Source organism: Trichoplusia ni, chromosome 1, assembly GCF_003590095.1.
Source record: "Trichoplusia ni isolate ovarian cell line Hi5 chromosome 1, tn1, whole genome shotgun sequence".
Taxonomy (NCBI): Eukaryota; Metazoa; Arthropoda; class Insecta; order Lepidoptera; family Noctuidae; genus Trichoplusia; species Trichoplusia ni.
In genome coordinates this window covers 15,621,421-15,645,471 of record NC_039478.1, presented here as the reverse complement: position 1 = coordinate 15,645,471, position 24,051 = coordinate 15,621,421, and the positions used below count along the sequence as shown (strand labels likewise).

At 33.8% G+C, this 24,051-nt stretch overlaps 1 protein-coding gene across 1 annotated transcript in view; it reads left to right on the top strand.

The window, feature by feature from the left end:
• The first annotated feature begins 2,143 nt into the window (after positions 1 to 2,143).
• LOC113497191 (collagen alpha-1(XVIII) chain-like) overlaps positions 2,144 to 24,051 on the top strand; it is a 77,751-nt gene continuing 55,843 nt past the window's right edge. Inside the window, exons 1-2 of the mRNA XM_026876617.1 lie at positions 2,144 to 3,715; positions 11,326 to 11,873. Of these exons, the coding sequence (XP_026732418.1) occupies positions 3,373 to 3,715; positions 11,326 to 11,873 (891 nt within the window). The 5' untranslated portion in view covers positions 2,144 to 3,372. The remainder of the gene's footprint in view (positions 3,716 to 11,325; positions 11,874 to 24,051) is intronic.

The following is a 24,051-nucleotide window of genomic DNA, read 5'->3' as shown; positions in this document are numbered from 1 at the left end:
AAATGACTTGTAAGTAATTACTCGAGAGATTCACGTCCCTGTAATAATATACACTTTATGTAATAACAAACTGACACTTCCCACGAATTACTTTATTAGGGGTCCGTATCGAAATTGTAAAACGGCTCCACTGTCCGTCCATCTGTCCGTCCGCCAACTACCTCATGAACTGTGATAGACAATTGACAATCAACAACTATTAATTTGACATCCAAATGATTCATTTATCTTTTACCTATTTGAACAAGACTATCTGTGTCGCGACTCGCACTTGACCGGTTTCTATTAACAGTAGCTTATAAACACCTATTATAGGAAAGTGAATGTCAGTTTGCCTAAGTTATGGTGATGAGAGCTTGTTGACATTTTGTTTTAGTTAAGGAATATTTAAAATATCTCCTAGTTATTTAATGTTTTTTTCTACTAACCTCACTCAATATACATCTATCTTAATAAGCGGTTAAGTATCAGCTTATTAATACGTTTGGGTAATGCAGTATTCCACAGCAAGGCTAGTTATCAGAGAAATAATGACTTAGCGATTGTCTTTGATCAGAATAAAATGGTCACCCATTCACATAAAACCAGTGACGTATTTTCGTTTTAATCATCGATCATACTTAGACTAAAGTTTCCGTTAGATAGCTAAAAGTTTCTACGTCATAATGAAAATAAATTCACTTCTCTATTGACTTAACCAGTTCAATTAATAAAAAAATCTCCTTTATCATTCATTTATGTGATTCGCAAAGCAATATTCTCCATTTGCGCATACCCCTATCACAAAACAAAAAACTATTATTTGATAACAACAACAAATTCGAAAGCGCAATTCCATCAGTGAAACTTGTCATATTAAATTCCTGGCGATCCGATGCAACTTGTACTGCTAATAAAATTTAGATTTTATGTGCTTCAAGCTCAGTTCAAGGGGGCACTCGCCTCACATTTATTAACACACACATACAAAGTACTTTAAGTTCAATGAAAACAATAACATGAAGTAATATGTATAACTAGTATAAGTAGTAGTCAAGTACGAATCGGATTTGAATTCGGAAAAGACGTTCGAAATTGAGCAAGTATTTTTTTCCAATTATTGTTATCATCAAGATTGATTGAAACCTTTTTTGTGTTCAATGCTATTATAGGTATTTCATATTTTTAAAATTTACTACTTTTTGACATCTGAGTGGATTGATTGTTTGTCAACTCACCTTTATAAGACTAGGTCCCTACTTGAATACCGTAATTGTAAGTTTATCTACATAGCCATCTGATATACGGACTTGATAGACGCACATTGTTTCGTGAGCATAAACCCTAAAAAGTGTATGTCTAGGTCTTCTTTTGTTTTCGCTTTAATACGCGAATAGGGATGATGACTGGGTATAAAAAGAAAGAATCTCATAAGTCCCTCAGTTAGATAATTGAAAAGTATGAGACACGTATTTTTTCCTTTTTCAGAAAAACTAGAATTGACAAAGATTATCTGCTTCAAAGTTTAGGAGAGGGGCTTGTGACGTAACGATAGAGTGAAATTTATACTCAATCGTGACGTCACGCGTAAGTTTCATTCACTGTAATTTGGTCAATTTATGTTTGCGGGACAAATTAAAAAATACGTATCCAATATTATACAAAAAACTAGAAGGAGGACACTGCAAAAAAAAATTGTCATCCCTTTTGCAGTGTCTGTTGTTTAGCAAATAAGTTTGTCTTCACTTGAAACACAGTCTCATTGGATACGAGCAAAAATTTTATTTGATCTACTGTCTCTACTCGTTTAATTTAGTTTTGTTTGTTAAAACTTCATTTAGCTGACTTCAGTCATAACCTTCGTGTCAGAGAAATGTTTGTTAGTCTTCAAGCTATGCTAAGCTGCATAACTAAACAGGTATTGAGTTGATTGAAAACATGGCTGCGAATGTAATCATAATTTAAATGTGCCCTTTGACATACACAAAGTAATGTCCTATATACAATACTCAGCAATTCAAGTTCGTAAATATTATAATTGTTATGAAATGAGGCAAAATATCAACCGACCGTTTTTATAACTTTCATTTTCATGTTTACGATATTTATGAAAATATTTTATAGCATGCAGCATATGTTCAAGATTAACTTTAGTATTTTGCATCCAATCAAGAACTATTATATCCTCCTTATTTGGTAGAACTAGCTTGAAAATCAATGCGAACATCGTAAAGTCGGCTTAACTGACCGTTGAATCGAATACAGATAAATTTCAATAAAAGCACTATTTGTAATTGGCATACAACCTGTCACTTGGAAAGCACTTACTATAAAACTTTATCGCTGAACTGTGGCCGTTGTGAAAAAGGAGACAAAGCTACGTGCAGTGTAGTGTGCCATCTCGCTTCCATTTAAGAAACAATTCTGCGTCATAAGCTCACAAAATCCCACTGAGTTTAGTCAGTAATTGGGCTTAAATCGTGCCTCTGCGACTTGATAAGTATTGATTATAGAATTAAATGCTAGGTCAAAGATTATCATCGTGTAATTGAATTGCAAATTAATGTCTTATAATATTGTCCGTTGCAAATCCTGCGAAACTCGATTGAGAAATAAAGTAATGATTACAACGACATGTCTTGAATTACGGTGACTTGGGTCGAGAATAGATTAATGCTGTTCCCACGCAAATTATAAGAAACGACTGAAGGAAGCATAGGTGTGGCAATAGATCATTGCCATTAAGTACTTACTTTTGATTATAAGTCTACTAGCTTCTGCAATAGAAATTCTGTTTGAAGCTTACTATTCATGCGGCACACGTGGGTTGAAATCTAAAGAAATTAATTTATGATGTGCGATACACCGGCGCGTAGTAATTATAATTTACGTTTATAGCTCTTTGTTTCATTTCGAAAGGCATGATCATTTAGGTTATTTATTGCAGGTTAGTCATTAATTTGATTCATTAATTTAAAATATCGCTGAAGTTGTACTATAACACTTTAATGAGTCGTATTGTTTTTGAAAGGTAACTTTTTGTTCTTGATTTCTTCGCAGTGACGTTTTTTTGCCTAAATGATGGTACATTTAAATTAAAAAAAAAACGTAAACTATCCGACTCAATGCCAATATTCGTATCAATTAAGGTTCTCTTCAGCCGAACCGTTTCAAACGCGATTTGAATTGCAAATACACACTTTTTCTTCGCGTTTCGAATGTACGTCTAAATGGATCTAATTGGAAATTCAACGCTCCTTAAATCGTCCAAGTTTGTTTCCAGAAGCGAATTGGTCCTTTTGACAGATTATTTATTGAACGAACTGTACTGAAAAACTGGAACATTTTACGTCCTGAATATCCACCATCCAATATTTGAGGATCCAAACATTCATGAAGACTAATGACCAGCTTGTTTCGGAATCGTTGACGAAAAACAAATGGCAAATATTGACAGCTTTATTTAGAGAAAGTGAACGAATGCTGGCGGAAGAGGAAATTCGGCGGATGAATAAAAACTGCTTCAAAATTGACATCACGTTTTTAAAACAGTTAAAAAAACAACTGGTTGAATACTTTAAACTAAAAATCCCATCGCTCCTCATCCAAAAAGCAGTGTCACATGATGTGTCTAATATATTCTATTTCTTTTTCAGATATCAATGGTTTATCATTCTGCTTCTGTCTTCGCTGTGCACCGCCAACGATGGACTCTTTGGATCCAAATTTCAAACCGGTAAATACTTATTATTACTTTCAATTATACTTAATTTATTCATTTGAATATTGTGAATCAATGATTGGACTTGAACATACATATATTGTGTATTAATTTTACATTTGGAGGAACAAAAACCTCAACAATTTGGAGGAAAACTGTTTATCGTACATTTTATGCACAAAGTACGCATTATTTAACTTATTTGAGAACGGTTGACGAACCAATTGAAGTGCTTAATTGAGGCGAGTTCATCTTCAATTTTTTTTTTTAGTTACGTTCAAACCTTATGTCACAGGCACATTATAAAACACTGAAAAATAATGACCGTCTATACAGAATCAATCATAATTTAATCATCTATTTAAAATGATATTTATAACCTTATGTTGTTTATTAAATACTCTAATGACGACGCGAGAAAGCTTAACATATTGTAATTTGTAATTAAAATCCAATTAGTATTCAACACATTATAATGTTAACGAATATACGTCCACTGTTAAACATTAGCGTCCTCGTAAACCGAGTAATTAACCGTCGATAGTAATAAAATAATAGCGAATGAGTCGGATAACCACTAGCTGTTCATGAAAACGGGATAAATGTTACGAATATATTAGTTATTTATTTTTATTTAAATATTTATGTCTACTGAATAACACTGACGACAAGAAGTTAGGGCTTGTTTTTATTCTTAACTTTGGACTTTTGACTGCGCTGATGCAGGGTGGTCAAGGTAACCATGCCAAAAACACATTTCACCGGTTCTATCACCGCGCAAGACAAGTATTTGATTGATCCGCGAATGCTTGTCCTGAGTCTGGGTGGCTTTGTGCATGTGACTTGAATATACCGCTGCGAAACAAGGATTGAATTCCTTACTGCAAGAGTCATTCTTATTTATTGCTTAAATACTGCCTCTCTGGGTTTATCTGTAATTAAAAAGAAACAAATAAATAAATAAAATGTCGTATTTACATACATTTAACGAATTAAAAAATCACAATCAATCACCGAACAGTTTGATTATAAAAACGAAAGGGGAAATTGAACACTCGATATCCATCGCTCATTGCTTAAAATCTCATAAATATTTAAAAGGCACTTTATTCAAAGGCCTAATTCATCAATAAATCATAATAAAGGCGATAACGTGAAACAGTAAATACGTAATAACATGAATTAACAACTTTATTCTATATTTTTTTAGGATTCCGTACCGAAAGGGTAACAACGGATTCAAATTACTGCGTTTCCGTCTGTTCATTTGTCACTAGTCTGTCTCAGGAACCGTAATCGCTAGATAGTTAAAATTTTCACAGGAGGTGAAAATGAATATTGAGGTTAAGCAAGTTCTATTACGGTCATAAAATCGATAGTTGTCAATTTTTGTTCTGAATTGGGTTTTCTTTACCTTTTGTACGGAATACCTAGAGTTGGGAGTGTGACTCACACTTAACCAGTATTCATTAATCCTCAAGTGATGATAAGCTGACTTTAACAAATTTTGGAATGTTTTTCTTACTTTGATTCTGACATTAGCTCTGACAGAGCATTTCGACTTAAAATTCCAATGATGATTTGGTTCATTCGGGTAATTATTTGTAGTTATTATCGTCTTAAGTTTGTTTAACGATCGAATGAATATATTTTATGAACAGTCTTACTTAAAAACACCGGTAAGAGAACTGCACGGTTATTTTTAATTAATTAGTTTTTTAGTAAAGAAGTTGCTAAAAACACATTAATTTTAATGAGCATGCAATTTATTGTGATTATGCCATTAATATATATATACACATAAAATACTGATATAAACACTTGTTTATGTAAATTACAAAACTGGTCAGTACGAGTCGGACTCCTGTCACTAAGGGTTCCATACAAATATACGGAAAAAAATAGAATATTTGTGGGTTCCAACGACAACCCAGACACCAATTTCTGACTAAAAACCTTTGCTTGAACTCTATTTGTATTTTCTTTTTGTAATTGATAGGGGGACCAGGAAAATGACATCTGCCTAGATTCCGTTTTTCAAACTTTGGGAACGCAACGTCACCTTTCCTAAAAACGAATCCATTACGCTTTTCATCTCTTCTATTATTAGCAATAATTCCTTATCCACTTATATATCACTACCAATGCTCATCTATTAGTCAAAGCTACATCTAGAACTTTATAAAACGTCCATTATTGAGACCTAAAATCTGAGTCCATCTAGCCTAACTATCGAATAGCCGATACCGTCCATCCATTATGTACAATCCCTATTGCCATTACGGCAGTGGTTAGTTTCAGCTTCAGCTCTATACAAGACTGTCGATACTGGATGGTCCGATCATTTTTGAGCTGAATAGGGCTTTATGTTAAAGCCTTTGAGCTTACTGTAATAATTATACTGATATCTGTATTAAGGCTCAGATTAGATTTAATATATTCTATATATTATATGTTGGTTTCTAAGTCCAGGAGCATAACTCAACTCGAAACAAATTAGGCATAAGCATAATTTTACCATATTATGTGTGTACTATGACTCTGACCGTGAAGTCTTCAATGTTTCTTGCTTAACTTTCTTTTATAGCATTTTGATATTAACTTTTTTGGAGTTTTAAATAAGGTTAACTTTATTTACAGAATGGATTACCAAAACTGTTAACACTTTCATAAAACATGCAGCACATCACATAGTGCTAAAAAGAAACTAGTCACAAAGAAACATATTAAAAAAAAAACATCACAATCTATACGATTCCTAACCGCTGCGTTTTCTTAATTTTTTAAACTAATGGCAAATGTTTCTCCCGGGAAAGAATTTCATCATCGAAGTCACATGCACAAAGACAACCAGACTGGGAACAAACATTTGAAGATCACACAAATGCTTGTCCTGCGCGGGGACTGAAGCCTCGCGCAAGTCAGCACGCCAAACCGTGGTGTCGTATCACGACATACCACTCGGCTATCCGAGCATCAAGATATTTCTATGATACGACCGTATAAGTAAGCTTACAGCTAGCTCATGCTCATACAGTAGTATAAAATGTAGAGACACATGCTACGTAATTACACACCGATGATAAACCTATATTGCGTCGTTTGAAATGTTCATCCCTATTCTCAGAACCGCAATCGTTTTAACTGCGCCATTTACTATACAAAGCGGAGAAAATCGTCGAGCGTTAATTGTCTTGGCGTTTCAAACAATTCGTATGAAAAGTGCCTTGCTTCGTAGAATACAGTAGAGTATTTAATTTTATGTTTTAGTATACTCTGAGCGGCAGTTAGTTTGAGGCTCCTATGAGTATGATCAAAAGTATTGCCTGTCATTACGCTGGTGATATTTTGAAATGGCGCGGACGAGATTTCTGTTCTATTTTAATGATTGTTTTATGTTCTTGTTAGCAGTCTTGTTCTAAACATTTTTCATTACATAACTCTGTCCAACTATGATTTTCTTTGATGCTCTCATTTAAATAGATTGCATGGGAAATTTTAGCCAAAATATTTTCTGGTTCTCTAAAGCAATTCAAAAACAGCCTTCCTTAATCTGTGAATATTGATTTCTAAAGAATATATTAACTAGAAAAGTAAGAAATAAAATAGTGCTATTTAACAATATTCTATATGTAACTTTTCTAACAATTTTGATAGACAGAATACCAACTAGAAATTGCTCTCATGACGTAATAGCATTCTCAAGTAACCCCGAGGAATTCTTGTATCGCAACAAATTGAAAGAGTATCAGACGTTTTTTCATCAAATCTAAAACGTTTTTCAAAGCTTTTGACGTTCGATATCAAGAGAAACTTCTTTAGGTATAGGAAATTGTGTTGGAGGAGTATAAGAAAATAATGAAATGAAGAAAAAACTACACAGCTTATTTTGGAGATTTTCATTTTTCTTGGAGTACCTATTCAATCGCCTATTCTGCTTAATTACTTGTGTCTAATTTCAAACCTATTTTCATAAGCGCAACTTGGTTTAGGCAATATCCAGCAGTGGACGTCATTAGGCTAAATTGATTGATTGATGAAGAATTTGAGACATTAGTATGAAGTAAGGTAAAATTAAAACTGTAAATAAAAACTTTCGACCCATACAACTTCCAAATGGCTTAACCAATTAAAAGCAAACATATCTAAAAACACTGGCATACCTTTAATAGTTTTTCATTTTTGCATCGGAGCAAAAAAGAGGCAAATAATCTTGGTGTGTCCTTTTAAAGGTTAAAAAAAATGCTCCCAATCTATAGAGTTCACTTATTAGCATAAAGAGCTAGGTTCTCTTGGGAACATATAGTGGAGACGGGAAGCGGCAAGAGGCATGCAAATATATGTAACTATGTATAAGAGTTACGCGCGTCGCATGCATTTGTGACTCATTAATCGTTCTACCGTTTGCAGCGCGACTTGTTTACTATTTGTTTAGTACTTTAGTAGGTAACATACTTCTGGTGTTATATAAACGTCCTTTCTAAATTGCGATATTAGTTGTAGTACATGCGTATATAGTTTCTAAAGACGGAATTTTATAACCACTGATCTTCATGGTACATGTAGATTCAACATTGCCTTTATTATCAAAAACAACATATTGTTAAGCTAATATATTTAGTAGAGCATGTCCTAAACTGATTGTTCTTGTCAATCGATTTGACAAAGGAAGGTAGCAATTGTTGCCTTATAACTTCGGACTGAGTAAACGTCTTTGTTGATTATTTTTAATTTACAAACTTAAAATATCAGTCAATGGAGCCGATTTCTTTGAAGTCGGTTGTATCATTATCAGTAATCAGTATTAGGAAAAATGAAGTAAAATAGAAGAAGAAATAACGTACCTACAGTGACAACAAACAAATCTAATAAATCAATGAAACGTAATCCATAATTCGATTCCTGGAGTTGTATTTAACTTTGAGGAACATTCGTACAAATTCAAAAGTAACATTAGGAATTTGGATTCAAATCACCGTTATTTATACTTCTGCTTGGTGACCTGAAGTTACCTTTTTAATACAATATTCTGGTGGAAGGACTTTGTTTTTGTATATTTATCGGAATTTATATAATTAAAAAAATCTATTGTATATACATATGTATTTTTGAATCCTACCAATACTTACTTGGTATTTGCATCAGTTTTGTCATCAAAACCAGCTCTTTTTTCTAGAATACCGTATTTGTCATGCGTCAAGTCAAAATATATTAAGTTCTAGTATTACATAAGAACTGAATACTTCTTTATTAAGTAGGTACTTACTATACATTAGTTTGGGCTACAGCGGTTATTTTTTCTGAGACATTCGTTTATCGTGGTTATAACCCACCATAATTATAATATTAGGTATTAATATTACCAATACTATCTAATATAGTATTCACAAATATTAGCTGATAAACCTAATACTATATCAGGTACTAGTATCACCTAACATACCTAATATGGTATTCATAAAGTCTAAAGTATCTCTGTTATGTGTTCCTTGCAACGCGTTACGAATATTTTGTTCTGACTACTGTGAAGTGGACTAGAAATTTCCGGAAAATATTTTGCATGTACGAAGTACACTCGAGTTGAGGAGGAATCTGAATTATTTAGGGCTACGTTGGAAAGGGCTCCGTTTATTCGCAAAACATTTGGAAGATCGTTGTTTTAAAATGCACAAGGTAATGTGTAAAATGTGGAGCAGAAATTATATATTAATGAGGCAATCGTCCCCGGGCTATGGATAATTTCTGTTGGTAAGGTAGTACTATTATAAGAAAGAACAGGGAAGTATAATCAACTGAAATGTTCACATTATACACACATTAAAGTGTTGTTTTATTGACATGGAGGGATGGTGTGAAAGATGATCGCCGTGAGAAGGAGAAATAAAATAACAGGTAGAAGACACGAATAATAGAACAACACACTGTGATAGGTCAGGGACGAAAATATAAGGTATATTATATTCTGTTTTCATTTAAGAGATTCTTCCTTCCTAATATTATAAACGCGAAAGTTTGTATGTATGGATGTTTGTTCCTCTTTCACACAAAAACCACTAAACAGATTTAGACGAAACTTGGTTCACAGATAGTAAAGTTTATAACCAGGTTTAACTCACACAATATTTTATCCCGACTTTATGTTCCCGACGGAACATATACGATTTGTAGCCTAAAAAAGATAGTGCGAAATAAAACTTAAATACAACAGTCAAAGGATATTCCGCATAAGGACTCGAAGTCGATTATCAAACTACAAAATTATGTAAATTGTCTGCCTCAATTGCAGCGTCTAGAAACTACGATAGCCTGTATCTAAAAATAGCCCCGGCATTAATGGAAACCCATTTAATCGATCGACACTTAGTAATACAATTTCAGCGTCGAAGCTAGTTTCTTTTTCAGGGCATTAACTCCGCTATTTTTAAATGTTGCTGGAATAACGTTTAAGGTTTTCAGGCCCGCAATAATACCACTCAGCCTTAGAGTCTACTTACTGGCGTGCTTTTCGTAATGGTGGTTGAATTAAAAACAGAATATGGGTTTCCAGTTCCTGAAACTAAAGTAATGCTGGACAGTGTGAAACTTGTTAAATTTTTGGTGAAGCCAACATTCATAATTTTAAGAGAATCGTCTTTATCAACTTTTGTAGCTCTAGTATTAAAGAAAATGTCTAGGTAATGGAGTCTAATAAAAATAAACAATGAGATAAAGATTTTTCGATTTTAATGGAAATATATCCCAGCTTACTTAACCAGCTTTTAACGTTCTCTAGGCTGAAATTATATGGTAAGATATTTGACTAAAATCGAATTAGTCCTTCTTTTATCACCTAAACAACATATGAAGTTGGTGTGACGCAACGTATCAGTCCAGTTTTTACCGGCAAGTGACGTTGTTAGCCCTTTCTATCATAATAATATATTATGATCTTAATGTATCTCTATTGAAAGGGAATTTGCTGAACTGGTTAATAAATAAAAGTTTGAACAAAACAAAGGTTTATTATATAGAGTACTTAAGATCGAAGAGTCACAGTTTATAGACGTTTGAGGTTCTTTACGTTTGGAATTTTATAGCGGTATAACTTTTATGTCACTGGAATAACGATTATCGTCCCAGAAATCCATATTAAAGCCACTCAGCCTGAGAGAGTCGAGTATAAATTTACTTAGTTGCATTTAACTGCACCACCCTGCAGAATTTTAAAGGAGTCTCAACTATTTCAGTAATGAAATTGAATAAATAAAAATCATTGGTATTTTTTGTTAGATCTAAGTATAAAGCCGCCCTTTTAAAATCTTGAGTATCTCATTATGTTATAGACATAGGCATGTGCGAAATATTAATAAATAACATGAAACATTACTTATATATTTAAATATGATTCAAATTCTAAAGTTGAATGATTTTTGATCAACGCGCATTAACGTGCAATTGCGTATTTTTGGTCGGGTTTAGCTATAGGCCCGGGAATAATGAGCGATATTTAATTGTTATTTCATTATGCATGCAAAATATGTTTTAACTACATCATCTTTCACCTGTACAGCTGGTTACTATCTACATCAATAGCTACATGTACAAGATATCATACAGTTTCTTACCAATCAATTTCTATTTTCCAGATATTCCCGAATACGACTTGCTGCACGCGATTGGAGTACCGTTCAGTAATCCGAAAACGCAATATTTCGATGAAGGACTCGACGGGTTTCCAGCTTACGGCCTGATGCCCGGCTCCGATATCAAGTCACCTTACCGCCTGTTCATGCCAGAGAAACTGTACGCGGAATACTCCATAACAGCTACAGTGAGACCGGCAAACAAAGATGGCGGATTTTTATTCTCAGTCGTCAACCCTTTGGAAACTGTTGTTCAGTTAGGGGTGCAGTTGATCCCGTCTGGCCCTGGTTTGACGAACATTTCTCTGCTGTACACGGACGCTAATATTTATGCTTTATCTCAAACGATAGCGTCGTTTGTTGTTCCGTCGTTTGCGAAGAAGTGGAGTAGGTTTGCTTTGAGGGTTACGACTGATAATGTCACGCTGTTCCTGAATTGCCACGAGTTTGATACCGTCGTTGTGAAGAGGAATCCTCTGGAGCTGGTCTTCGATTCTGCTTCGACTTTGTACGTGGGCCAAGCTGGTCCTTTGATTCGAGGTGCTTTTCACGTGAGTATAATTTTTATACATTTTTCTTTCAATAATGTTTATATTGAATTGTTAATTATTTTAGATGTAAGATCACGAAAGACAGTTTATCGATCGACTGAATCCTTAGTACATAGCATCTTCACTTACCCAAAACATCTCCAAGGAGAAAATTTTACAAAAAGAACGTGATATTGTTTACGTTCGTAAAAAAATAATTCTGTCACTTTACAACCAATAAAAAAGTTTTAATACGTTTAAAAAACCGTTTGAAACAACCCTCAGTTTGCAACAGTTGGGTACAAAGATCCCTTAGTAGCAACCATTGAAACTTTTCTATTAACTTGAAGTAACGCGGAGTTAGAAAGTTTCTAATCCTACTGCACCAACTTGTTTATGTAATTATCGATTCTATGAGTATAAAATGCTGAACAAACAAAAATACAGAATACAGTTTAAAGGGGAATCCAGTAAAATGTTTTATTTGTTTTTTCTAGCTTTCTTTTTGTTTCGTTTTTCTTTAATCTTTCAGCTAGGATAAACAGCTTTGGAAAAAGTTTCTAATGAAAATAAAATAAAACTTCGCTAACTTCGAAGTCTAAAAAGGACGTTAAGCTCGAGACATTTTATTTAATTTTAAAGAAAAGAAAGACATCATTATTTATCAAAGGCACAAATAATATTTTAAGGTAGGTATTATAATAATCCTCAGTCCTCGTCTCATACAATTACTGAAGAGGGATTTAGACAGCCAATCATTTGAAGAAACATTAATTTCTAACCACTTTAAATAAATACAAAAGCATTATGTTAAACAATAGAATTGCAATTCTGAAAAACATTAATCATTCGCGTGAAGGGCGTTAGAAGACAATTCATTTAAATTGAAAGAAAACAAAAGACTTAAGATTTTATAGAATAACTGTCTTGAGACTTAAATAGTAGATATAAATATTTATTTAATCAGATTTCTATTTGTATAACAACTTGTACATGAAATAAAGAATACTTAGAGTTGTCTTTAAAGTTCTCTGAGCTTCGCTATAAAATGATTTTAAGAAATAGTAGGTATATTATTTAAAGCGAACACAGTGATTTCTTAGGTTTACGCGAATGTTAGACATCGAAAAGAAACTACTTTTATGGATTTTATCGCGGTTTAATGTTTGATTTTAGTTCCTGACGTTTCGACACCTTCGAAACCGCGATAAAATCCGTAAAAGTAGTTTCATTTCAATAAAGCGAACACTTTTCACTTCATTATGGTATCTATTTCTTTCAAATATCTTTTTCATATCGTTTCAAAACAGATCATGTATGTAGATATTGTTTTCGAAAACAAGAATAAGAAAATAGGAACCAATTATTATCTTCTTTGAAGTATATTTTTATAAGTATCCAACTCATAAAATTATAAACGTAATAAATTTAAAAAATCTAGAAAAAAGTTACTAAATCACCAGAGGCTTGAACCATTAAAGGATGCTTACCAAAAACCCTACTATTTGCTCTGTTCCGGGGTTAGACAAGAAGGCGTGTCAAGGAAAACGACATGGTATTTTTTGTGATGACTCCGTTTTCTTCCTTTCTGTACAACCACAAAATTTTGGTAACGTTAACTAAAATAACATTAGGGAATGTACGAAGGCAGTTCGTGTGTTAAGAAATTCTTCCAAACAAGCAAGTTTTATACTCCTTACCTGTGTCATGAGAATGTACCGAAAGATCGGCCTTATTTGGCACCAAATTTATATTTGGGTGGTATCCTATCGGTGATCTTGACGGCAAAAAATGGAGCATTGAAAACCAGTAAAGTAATACTATAGCTAAAAAAATACTTCATTTCACCACTGAAATTATGAAATAACCTACCTGTTTTGATTTTCTTAACCTCGATTATCTTTTTAAATTTCCGTTTTTTGAGTTATAGTCTTTTAGTTTATGGTGCTTTATATACAGCTTAGCAAACGGACTGACTGAGATAGTTTTGTTCTCGGCTAAGAAACGATAATAATTCAAGTAACTCAAGAGAGAAAATTTCGGAAGGATAGCATTATGGAACTCAAATACGCATCAACAAGGCATCTCCTTCGATCATCTAATGATTCTATTGAATCAAGCCTGGCTGTTCTCATGTTCATAGTAATAACTTTAATAAATTAGATTATAACAAGCAAAACAGCTTTAAAATATTATAATCCCAAATTAAAGTTTACAATAAAAACACGTAAATATCCAAACCAAAGTCGACAGCGAATATACCCAGAAAACTTGTACAGGGGGTAACGCGTCCCCATTTTATCGTGCCTTAGCAAACAAAGCCGCCTTTACTAGAGACAGATAAACAAAATTCTGTCGCTAAGTTTTGGGTTAACAATGCACGAGACATACTGCTCAGTCGTTGGGGGAACAAAGCCGAGAAATTACTCGTGACATTTTAATTTGATGACCATACAAAATGGTAAAGCATTTTCGCTCTGTTTTCCGGCTTTCATAATGAGACCGTTCATATTTCAGGGTTTATGTGGTGTTGATGATAAGCTGTAAGCTTGTCTTTGGTAAAAATTTAAACCTCAAATTTTCGGTTTTAGTCGTTACAGCTGAAGGTGTCTTTGGTTTCGTAAAAATGCTAAACGTCAACGACGTCTGCTAACTTCGAAGAAGCATAATGCTTCGCACGCATAATGTTTCGCTACCACATTTTTGTGATAATCCGTCTTAAAAGTCCATAGTAAGGCTAATAATTCACTATAGGAACAAATGACAGAAATACAAATCAGACATCAAAAACTAAAACGCAACTTTACGACGCTGAATCCCTCTACAATCAAGCAAGCTTTAATATGTGTAACTAAATATATCCATAATTAAAGCAGTTGATCCACAATACGAGTAACATTTATTATTTCGCGTCTGTTTTCAACATTGAGTGACCGAGTTAAGTTATCGTACAACCGAAATACCAACCCGGTTATGTACCTGAATATTTCAGATCCCTTTTGTATACATTGGATTATTTTTCGACGATTAATCATGCGAGAGTTTGCGCTATTCGAAATCGAATGATTGTTTGTTTTTGTCTTTTCATCCTGGCAAAAAAAAATATTAATGCTTCGTTTTTTTTTCCTAACCATCGCCAATGGATTTTGGAAATTCCTTATTAGGTTAGTGAATTAATAAGTAGTTCAAATTCAAAATGGTCAAATATTTTTGTCTGTGTACTAAGACTATCCTTAATTCATCATTTTATATCTCTTCAAACGAAAATTTTGTAACTGTAACTTTTATTTCCTTAAATTTTTAAGTTCCTAAATTCAAATAACGTGTCCCCATTAGCCTCCCAGTGCTTATGGGATGAGATAAAACTTCAGATCGTGTGGCGTCAGTTTTTGCGTTCCTACAAACTACGTCGTGGTCATAACCGTCCGAGATATTGTTATTAGGGTTGTCAGTTTTCTCTGAATATAAACTCTATAGGTTTTAAGTTTCCCTATTGCTTGATTTTCTTGCAAATGATTTTGATTTCAAATGTGACACGTGTTTACAAAATTGTAAGTAAAACATAAAAACAAACTGAGTTTTTCTTAACATTTCAAAGGTTATGTAAGTTTCATTAGTTATTTAATCAATCTATTTTTATGTAGCCTTTCTACATTTCATCTCTTTCCTATGATTCTATTTTAACCTTCCCCACATTTCTTGATCATACAAATAAATATTGTATTCTCTACTTAGTTAAAAACACTTGCAATGAGGCAGCCCTAAGGAATTCCCAGGTAGCAAAACTTAGTCGAAAAGTTTGGCTATATGAGGCCACGTTTGCATATCAAATCTAGCAGTTTAGTTTACAGATGTCGCATGCATCGTGCAAGTTTCATAACTTAGTGCTTACTGCTGTAGTTTGCACGGATTTGAAAATTATCGCGTAAATACTTCACAAACTTGAAGCGGTGGCAATTATTAAGTTTTATTTAGACAGTTCGAGTATTCATTGTTATTTAGGTATGCTCTATAAGATTTTAAATAAACAGTGTAATACAAAATACAGAAAGTGCACCCGAGTATATTGAGCTCTGCTAAAACTGGTCGTATGCTTGAAGATTTTAGAATTATTGTTGATTGACAGCTATTTGGAAGAGCTTCATCTCATATAGTATCAAACATATAATTACCATACTTAAATATTTTTTCTGTCATTTGAGTAGAAGCTTAATGATCAGAAACAGGACATGGTTGTAAAATTGTATTAGTTGCATCAACGAAACCAAACAACCTAAATCTGTGTTGTTTTATGTGAGTTATTACAATATAACGTCATAGATTTATCACAAACACACATTTATCTACCGTTGTCAAATATTTAAAACAGATAGTTCCGCATTTTTACTGGGGCATCAATATTTTAAAATTCGAATTTGGGTGTCCGGATCAAATATTTTATGACGCTATTGCATCAATGCCGTTTATTTTATTTTTCCACCTCGCAATATTAAAATATTCAAATTTTTCACCTTTCAGATATTCGAAATGGGTTTTTTATTATTTATTCAGGTTTGAATTATAATGTACCTAATGCAAACGACTTTGTTGTTCTTTATTTCTACGCAAACCTAACAGTCGAACAGAAATCTAGCAAAAGATTGCTGGTTGAACAATACCAGTAATCATAACTATTTGGCTGAATGGAGCCGCAGCTGACTGGTTGTATCACCACTCACTGTGGGCAATGTATCGTAGGTTCGAGCCCGCGTACGAAAAGCGTCTCCATGATCCACGAATGGTTCTGTTTAGGTCTTTTAGCATGACTTAAATGTTATTTTTTCTTCATTTCATTTCAATAGTAATCAACTAAAAATGACCTACCAAATTTAATTCTATGTCAAAGAAAATATCGCATCAACAAAAAACGAAGCCATCAAAATCTCGCACTAGCTTTAAAACCTAAACTGAAAAGTTCCTTTAGAAATCCTCTCAAAGATTAATTCAGCGTATATAAGGCTGGTAGGTATTCAGCTACCTCGGTTGACTTTCGTACGCGCGAACGCTTTTATTTCGCATGAATGCACCGGTAAAACCGCTTCTACTTATTTTTTAATATTTCCCTGGTATAGTTCTGAAGAGTTTCGAGGACTGAGAGATAGATTTAAAGATTTCTCTGATATCTGGCTCGTTGTGTGTTTAATATACTGGTAGTGCTTGAGAAGAAGGATCGTTGGTCGAAAGTTGGAGATTCTGGCAATACAATTAGGAAAGAGGTTGAGTTTTCTCTTGTTTAGTCAATTTTATCCGTTTCTGATGGAATATCAAAGATTTATTTAGACGAAAATATTACGACAAGTTCTTCCATACTGGAAAAACATTGGAAAGAAACTAAGAATTGTTAGTATCCGTACTTGTTATTAATAAATATACTTTAAGGCCCACTTTCTTTGCTCTCTTACTGAGTTTCATATAAAGTGTAACAGAAAACTAAAAATATCGGCCCATTTCGTTCTCGAGAGACCAACACCTATTTTTCTTTACCTATGCCTTTGCTAGCATTCTATTACTCTTTTACAAATAATAGCTGATTCAGATTAAATTAGTACTATTAACTAGCTAGCTCACTGCGGGTTGGCGACATCAGATCCTTCACGATATTTTATTTCACCGTTTTTCATTGGTGTCTTAGAATAATTAACACAGATAACTTTGAAACAGTCACATTTGTAATTTACCTGTGTTGGTATAAAACCTGAACCCTCTTGCATTCAGCTCCATGCATGAAACTGCAAGACCCTCACAACACACCACAGATTATGAATCACAATACCATGTTTTCTGAAAGACCCGTTCAGTAGAATATTTGCGCTTTGTTGAACGTTATTAGGTCAGCGGTGCTCTTGTCCCCCATGGCCTAATTACTAACGGCTCTGATAGTTAATTCCCACGTTAGTCTGAATTAAATAGACATTGAGTATTTTAGCTGTTGACTGTGAGTCGTAAGAGTCAATTGAGGAACATATTTCACTGCTGTTCCTGTCAGTTTGGCAGTTAACACCTAATCTTTATGTTGCTTGAGATCGTTTAACTGTTTTATCATATCTGTTTGTATTTTAAATGTACAATAAATTTTAGTTTTATTTAAGAATGACATATATATTTTTTGTGAATGTTGATCATTTTGGGGTATCGAATTCCTCAAGAATGTATTCACTTTTGTTTATTAAAGGAATATCAGGTCTATAATCGTTATGCATAAACGAGGATAGGAATTAAATTATCGTAAATCAAAACATTGAATATCTCTAATTTGACTTAAGTCTAAAGTAAATGTTAGTTAAATACACATAATTTAAACTCATCCAAGTTTTATTTTACTTTCAACCGGACATTTTTCTTAAAAGAAATCCGAGACTAAGAAAGTCATTCAAGACATCTCTGTAGTTTGACTAGTCAAATATGTACTGCAAGTGAATGCGAGAGGTGCCCGTTAACCGCCCAGAGCTAAGCCACTCAGCCGTGATACAACATAGGGGAATACAGAAAGTTTAGTATTTTTTTCCTTTTTATTTATCTAGCCCACTGTGTGTCGCTTCTGGGCAAAGGTTTTCCTTAAATCCTTTCAAAATTCTCTGAAGGCCATATGGAACCAGCTCTCGCGGTAGGTAAGTGTTTAGATCGTCCCGCCTTTGCTTCCTAGGACGCCTCCGTGCTCTTTTCATGTAGTACACACATATTTATATGGCACTATCAAACCATTATTGGTTCATTTTACTGTATATACCATAATGGATCTGGAATTTACCAAGGTCACATAGACAGTATGTTCAATTTGTCATCTTTCATTTTCCTCTTGCCGCCTCGGAAATATTTCGCTCCGATGAAATGAAATGGTTTTATTGGTGTTATTTGACATTGGAAACTATTTCACCCAGTTGAACAAATGCAACTGACTTTGACTTATTGATAATTTTGAATTATGCTGAGTTTTGCCTACGTAAAGCCCACTGTGCGATATATGTCGTAAGTATAATCCCACGACAAGTATTTGTGTGATTTAATGCTTGTTCTAACTGTCATGTCTAGCTGTCTAGCTGTCATTAACATCAGCACATACATGAAGTATGGTATTTTGATGTTAAAGTTTGTCACACCCCGTAACACAAGTATTAAATTCGTTAGAGAGAACGCGTATCAAAAAATAGACCTTCTGAAACTTTAATTTTACACCGCAGTCTGCATTTGGGGTAAAACTGAAAAGCTTTAGTTTCGTTACATAGTCATGAGGTTGGTTTTACGCGGAAAATATATTTCAGCCCATTATTAGCTAAGGGGGAAATGTAGATAAACATTAAGAAAGTAACCATTGAAAACGTTCTGAGGAGGATTTTCTTACTTCAGTTTGAATTTAGAATTGACGTGCCGCAAGAGTAATATGTAAGGTTTTTTTCCTTTTTATTGGCGCAATTGATACTTCTTACCGTATAGAATGATCATGAATAAATTAAGCACATTTCTTTAGCGTGGAGAAGAGATGGCGTGAGTCGATAAGGTCACCACGCCAAACCCACAGTGCGCGTCGCGTCGCGGTTTCGATCCCCGCGTAGGACAAGCATTTGTGTGATCCACTAATGCTTGTTCTGAGTCTGGGTGTCATTGTGCGTGGGATTGGTTATATTTATTTGTATTTTTTATTATATTGCTTTGTGCGGGAGTCGTTTATTAAAAAAAAACGAAACGAAAATATTTGTTAAACTGTATGACCATTTCGAATACATGCATATTTCGCACGTAACGTTTTTGCGAATTCACTTGTATTATCAACGAGGTTGAATTTTACATTGCCGTTTGCGATTTGTAAATAGAGAATTTTACTATTCGCATCATACAAACAATGTTTGTCCATGAATAATATGAACACCGTAGCGCCATCTATGTTTTCAGTTGAACATTGGAATGGTTGACAGTGGCTCCATCTGTTGTAACAAATTAAATCTATTTCTAGTTTTTTATTGACATTGAATTATGTACGTGAAATTGCGATATTAGAGATTCCTTTTCTCAAAACACTTGTATTTGGAAACAACTTTCAGAGAAAATACTATAACAGATCAGATACAATGATACTTATTATTATAGCCCATTGGCGTACTTATACATACTAATTTATACTGAATCAATTACGTCAATCACAAGAATGTAAACAATAAAAACTAGCGAAATATAAAACTTTTAATCGCAATGCTGTGACGTAAGACTTTATATACTGTTTTGATTTTTTCACATTTAAGAACACTCAACGAAACAATAAAATTTCCCAAACAAATACTTTTATTAAACCGAATCGAATACACTTTATCTCAATAAAAAAAAAACCAACTTTCCGATTCAAAACATCTGAAGCTTTCGAAATGTAACACAAACCTCAAAAAGTCAAAGGGAGGCGCGAGATGATTCGGAAAACCTTTTAACACCAGTCGCGCCGCACTTCGTTATAATGCTGTCTGAATCGGAGTATCGAACACTCGATACTTTGTGCGGTGTACCTCCCAAACGAGAGCCGTCAGTTCCCTAGATGATGTACTTGTGTAGTGCTGCGATTAATCGCAACAGTTTTAGAAGAATGTGATTGAAAAAGGTTTTATTCTAATTGTTAGAGAAGCTAGGAAAAGGCTGTCTTAAGTTATTTCTAGCAATTTTTTCAGCGTATTCAAAGATACCCTAAGTATTTTTTTTTTATCTGATTATTGTTAAAGAAAATTCCTGGATACAGTTTGAAATAAGTACCGCATTCATGTAGGTAAGACGAAGCACCAAGCAAGCTTACAAAAATAAATCATTCTCAATTAACAAACGTAAAAAATGGCTTCATCGTGCAAAAATAACATTGGCTGTTCAAAATGTGAAGAAAAATAGACTTATTTTTTTGCAGCCGTCTTACGACAAATCGCTTGGTCGTTCTTAAAGTCGCAAGTATACAATCACCTCCCTCATAAAATCTACCACCTGAACACTCAGACGCACTCAATACACAACACCACTCACATACCAACAACACATGCGTTTACCATCATAGTTAAACACACTTTTACTTTCAATAAGTGCTCTATGTTAAAGGGTTAAGGTCGAAATTGACTTTTTGCAAGCGAAAATATTATAGTTGTAGGCGCGTAAAGAGCTATTGACGTGATACGAAAAATGCCATAGAGTAGTAAGTTAATGGATAGTATACGCATTATAATAGAGAGACGATAGTTTTTGGTTGAGCGCAATCTTAAACCTATTAAGTTACGTCGTTATTTACATCAAGATATAAATATTAGACACAACCCAAAAAATTTAACCCAAACATTATAATAAGTATAATTTATTATGAATTTACTCAGCAACAATTGCTATAAAGTACTTGAAAATATTAATCATTCAAGTTTACATCGGCATCTCTATTCAGATTTACTTTATCTATTAGGTTTTAAAATAAAGCAAATATATATTATATTATATAACTGATATTCTTAATTATTTAAAACCTCTAGAATTATTAATATCGTCACTAAACCTTCACAAATTATAATACCTATATACTTAATACACTCCATAATACTCCATGCGTTCTCTACTCTGTGTCCTATCATTGAAGCTCGCGTATGTATCGTTACAGGGGAGAGTGCGATGTTTGCTTTGTATCCTCTATCGTTTTTAACCTCGATATAAATGCTAAAACGTAGGTGCATTCGGAATGCTGAATGATATTTTATAACGCAGTTTGAATCTGCTTTGTATAGCAATGGCTGTGCTTTGAAATGGCCTGTTAATATTTTAGCCTGTACTGTATGCTTTTACAAAGGCTTTGGAGTTGGAAACCATTTGATTTTAACATTAATACTTAGTATTGACTGTAGAAATGGGCGTTCACGGTCAAGTAATTGCATGCAATGGGAATTTTATTTTGGTATAAGTGCTGAAAAACCGTTAAAAACATATATAAAAAAAGCTTTCATTTCATAAACTGTACCACGTAACACAGATTACCATAACACTAAAGAAAATCCACTAAAGAACGGTAAAAAAGTTCAGTTCAAAAACTTTCAGTAACTCAATTACGTTGTAGTCTAAACAGATTTGAATAAAAATTGTAGTAAAATATACCCGAGCGCAGCTTAATTCCGTTATTGCAGTAGTTCACTCGCGCACATTTAGAAAATGAGTGGCAATTTGCACGTAGCTCATAATTCGCAGTTGTAGACCGAGTCACGTAGATGCCCAGTAGCGGTGCATAACAGATCAAACAGACCAAGCAAATACAATATTGACCAACATTATGTTTTGTTCCACATGATGGCATTGTTAAAAGCTTTCGTTAACTGTTGCGATGTGAACACGAACGAAACGTTAAAGCGTTGTAATTAAGCGTGAATGAGTCTTAGTACATTGCAAAATGCACGAGTGACCGAGTAGTGTAGTTATTACTATTGTGCTCGACGTGTTGCGAGTTTGATTCCTATAAGGACAAACATTTGTGTTATCTGAAAAAGCTTGGTCCGAGTGTTGTATTCCTTAAGCCGATTAATGATATGTAAAAAAAGACATAGGAAAATGTAGGGGTTGCGCACCCAGCATTGGAATCGTGTTTGTTTCTTTTGAAAAACAAACCTTTTTTGGGATATGCTAAAAAAACTGTAACACTTTTACCAAATTAAAGGAAAATGAACTTTGAATTCATCACGCACCCACGCATCGGTGCGGGATTAAATGTTATTGTATTCAAATATCACAAACCTATAAAACCCCTAAACCCAAATCTAACAGTGTAACTGTAACTACAGCTTAGCGCTCACTCCATTATAACTACAATGCACATCCACCAGTTTTGAAGTAATTAACTATCCTCGCAGCATAACCTAGTATTGGTGGAACTTGTGCAAGATTGCTATCCGTCGTACAAACACCTTAAACTTAGCCTGGGTCCGTAACAATGTAATAAACTTGCCCATGCTAGGAACATATGACGGGAGTCTGTTCTTAAAGTGATGCATTACGTAGACGCGAGCAACCACAATAGTTTCGGATGACTTGCTTTGAAATCACAATCGAATAGATTGAAAGTGTATTTTTGGATGGAACGGAGGTGACTAAAATAGTGTTTGCGAGTGGTGCTATATAGGTGAGATCAAAGAGGTTTGTAAACATATTGAGCATTGACGTTCGACTGACCTCATATTTAAGGTACTTGCTCTAGATTAACCTTGTTGGGTTAGCCAAGCCTAAATTGCACCATAGATCAATCTAGTAAGTAACGATAGATCAATCACGTGCTTTCACTTAATTTTGTTAATTTATCAACCAATATTTTGATTGATTTCCTTTTGGAGTTCCCCAAGGTATACCATTAGGACCGTTCTCGCACTAATTAATTAAGCTTCCTTTTTACCAACAGTTCATTCTTAGCTGAACATAGACCTTTCAGGGTTGCAATTTATTTAATCCAAGCTCACTCATAAAATAATTAAACCTCAAAAAACAGCTCCTTCCCCAAACATAAAAATTTCAGGCCACAATCAGCGCGGCCCTACACAAGGTGATGACGTGTTTACTTTAATCATTCGGGTTCGTCCCTCGTTGTGTATTCAATCCCATCTAACCGGACCGCCCAGGAGATTGCTTTATACACCGCTAAAATATCAGAGGTACGTCGGGTTTCAAAAAAAAAATTTAGCTTTCACGGAAATGTTAGGCGGCTGGCTTAAATTTCCTGGTAGTCGAAACATTTCGGACTTTACATGTTTTATTTAACTTTGCACAGAGATACTTCTACTAGTATGTAGCAAAAAAACTTTTAGTATAGATTGAAAAAAAAAAGGAATTGACGTTAATTCTTTGTCGATTATCCTACATGCCAATCTAAAATATTTCTTTATTTAGAAATTACAATCAAAATTCTGTTCTTTAGCACACGTATAAAGTTTAGTACAAAACCTACGGGACAAACGACACTACTACATAATTAAATTATAACATTATTCTAACCCTAAATCTAAACCCATTAAACAGTTGTTTAATATAACTGTTTAATGGGATAATACAATTAAAACTATTTCCATTTGCCATGCAAACTATTTAAAAGCACTTATAAAAGGCCGAACTTCAGCAAAGCACATTAAAACAGAAATGAATGAGTTTTAATGATTTTCGTTATTAAAAACTTTTTAATTTATTT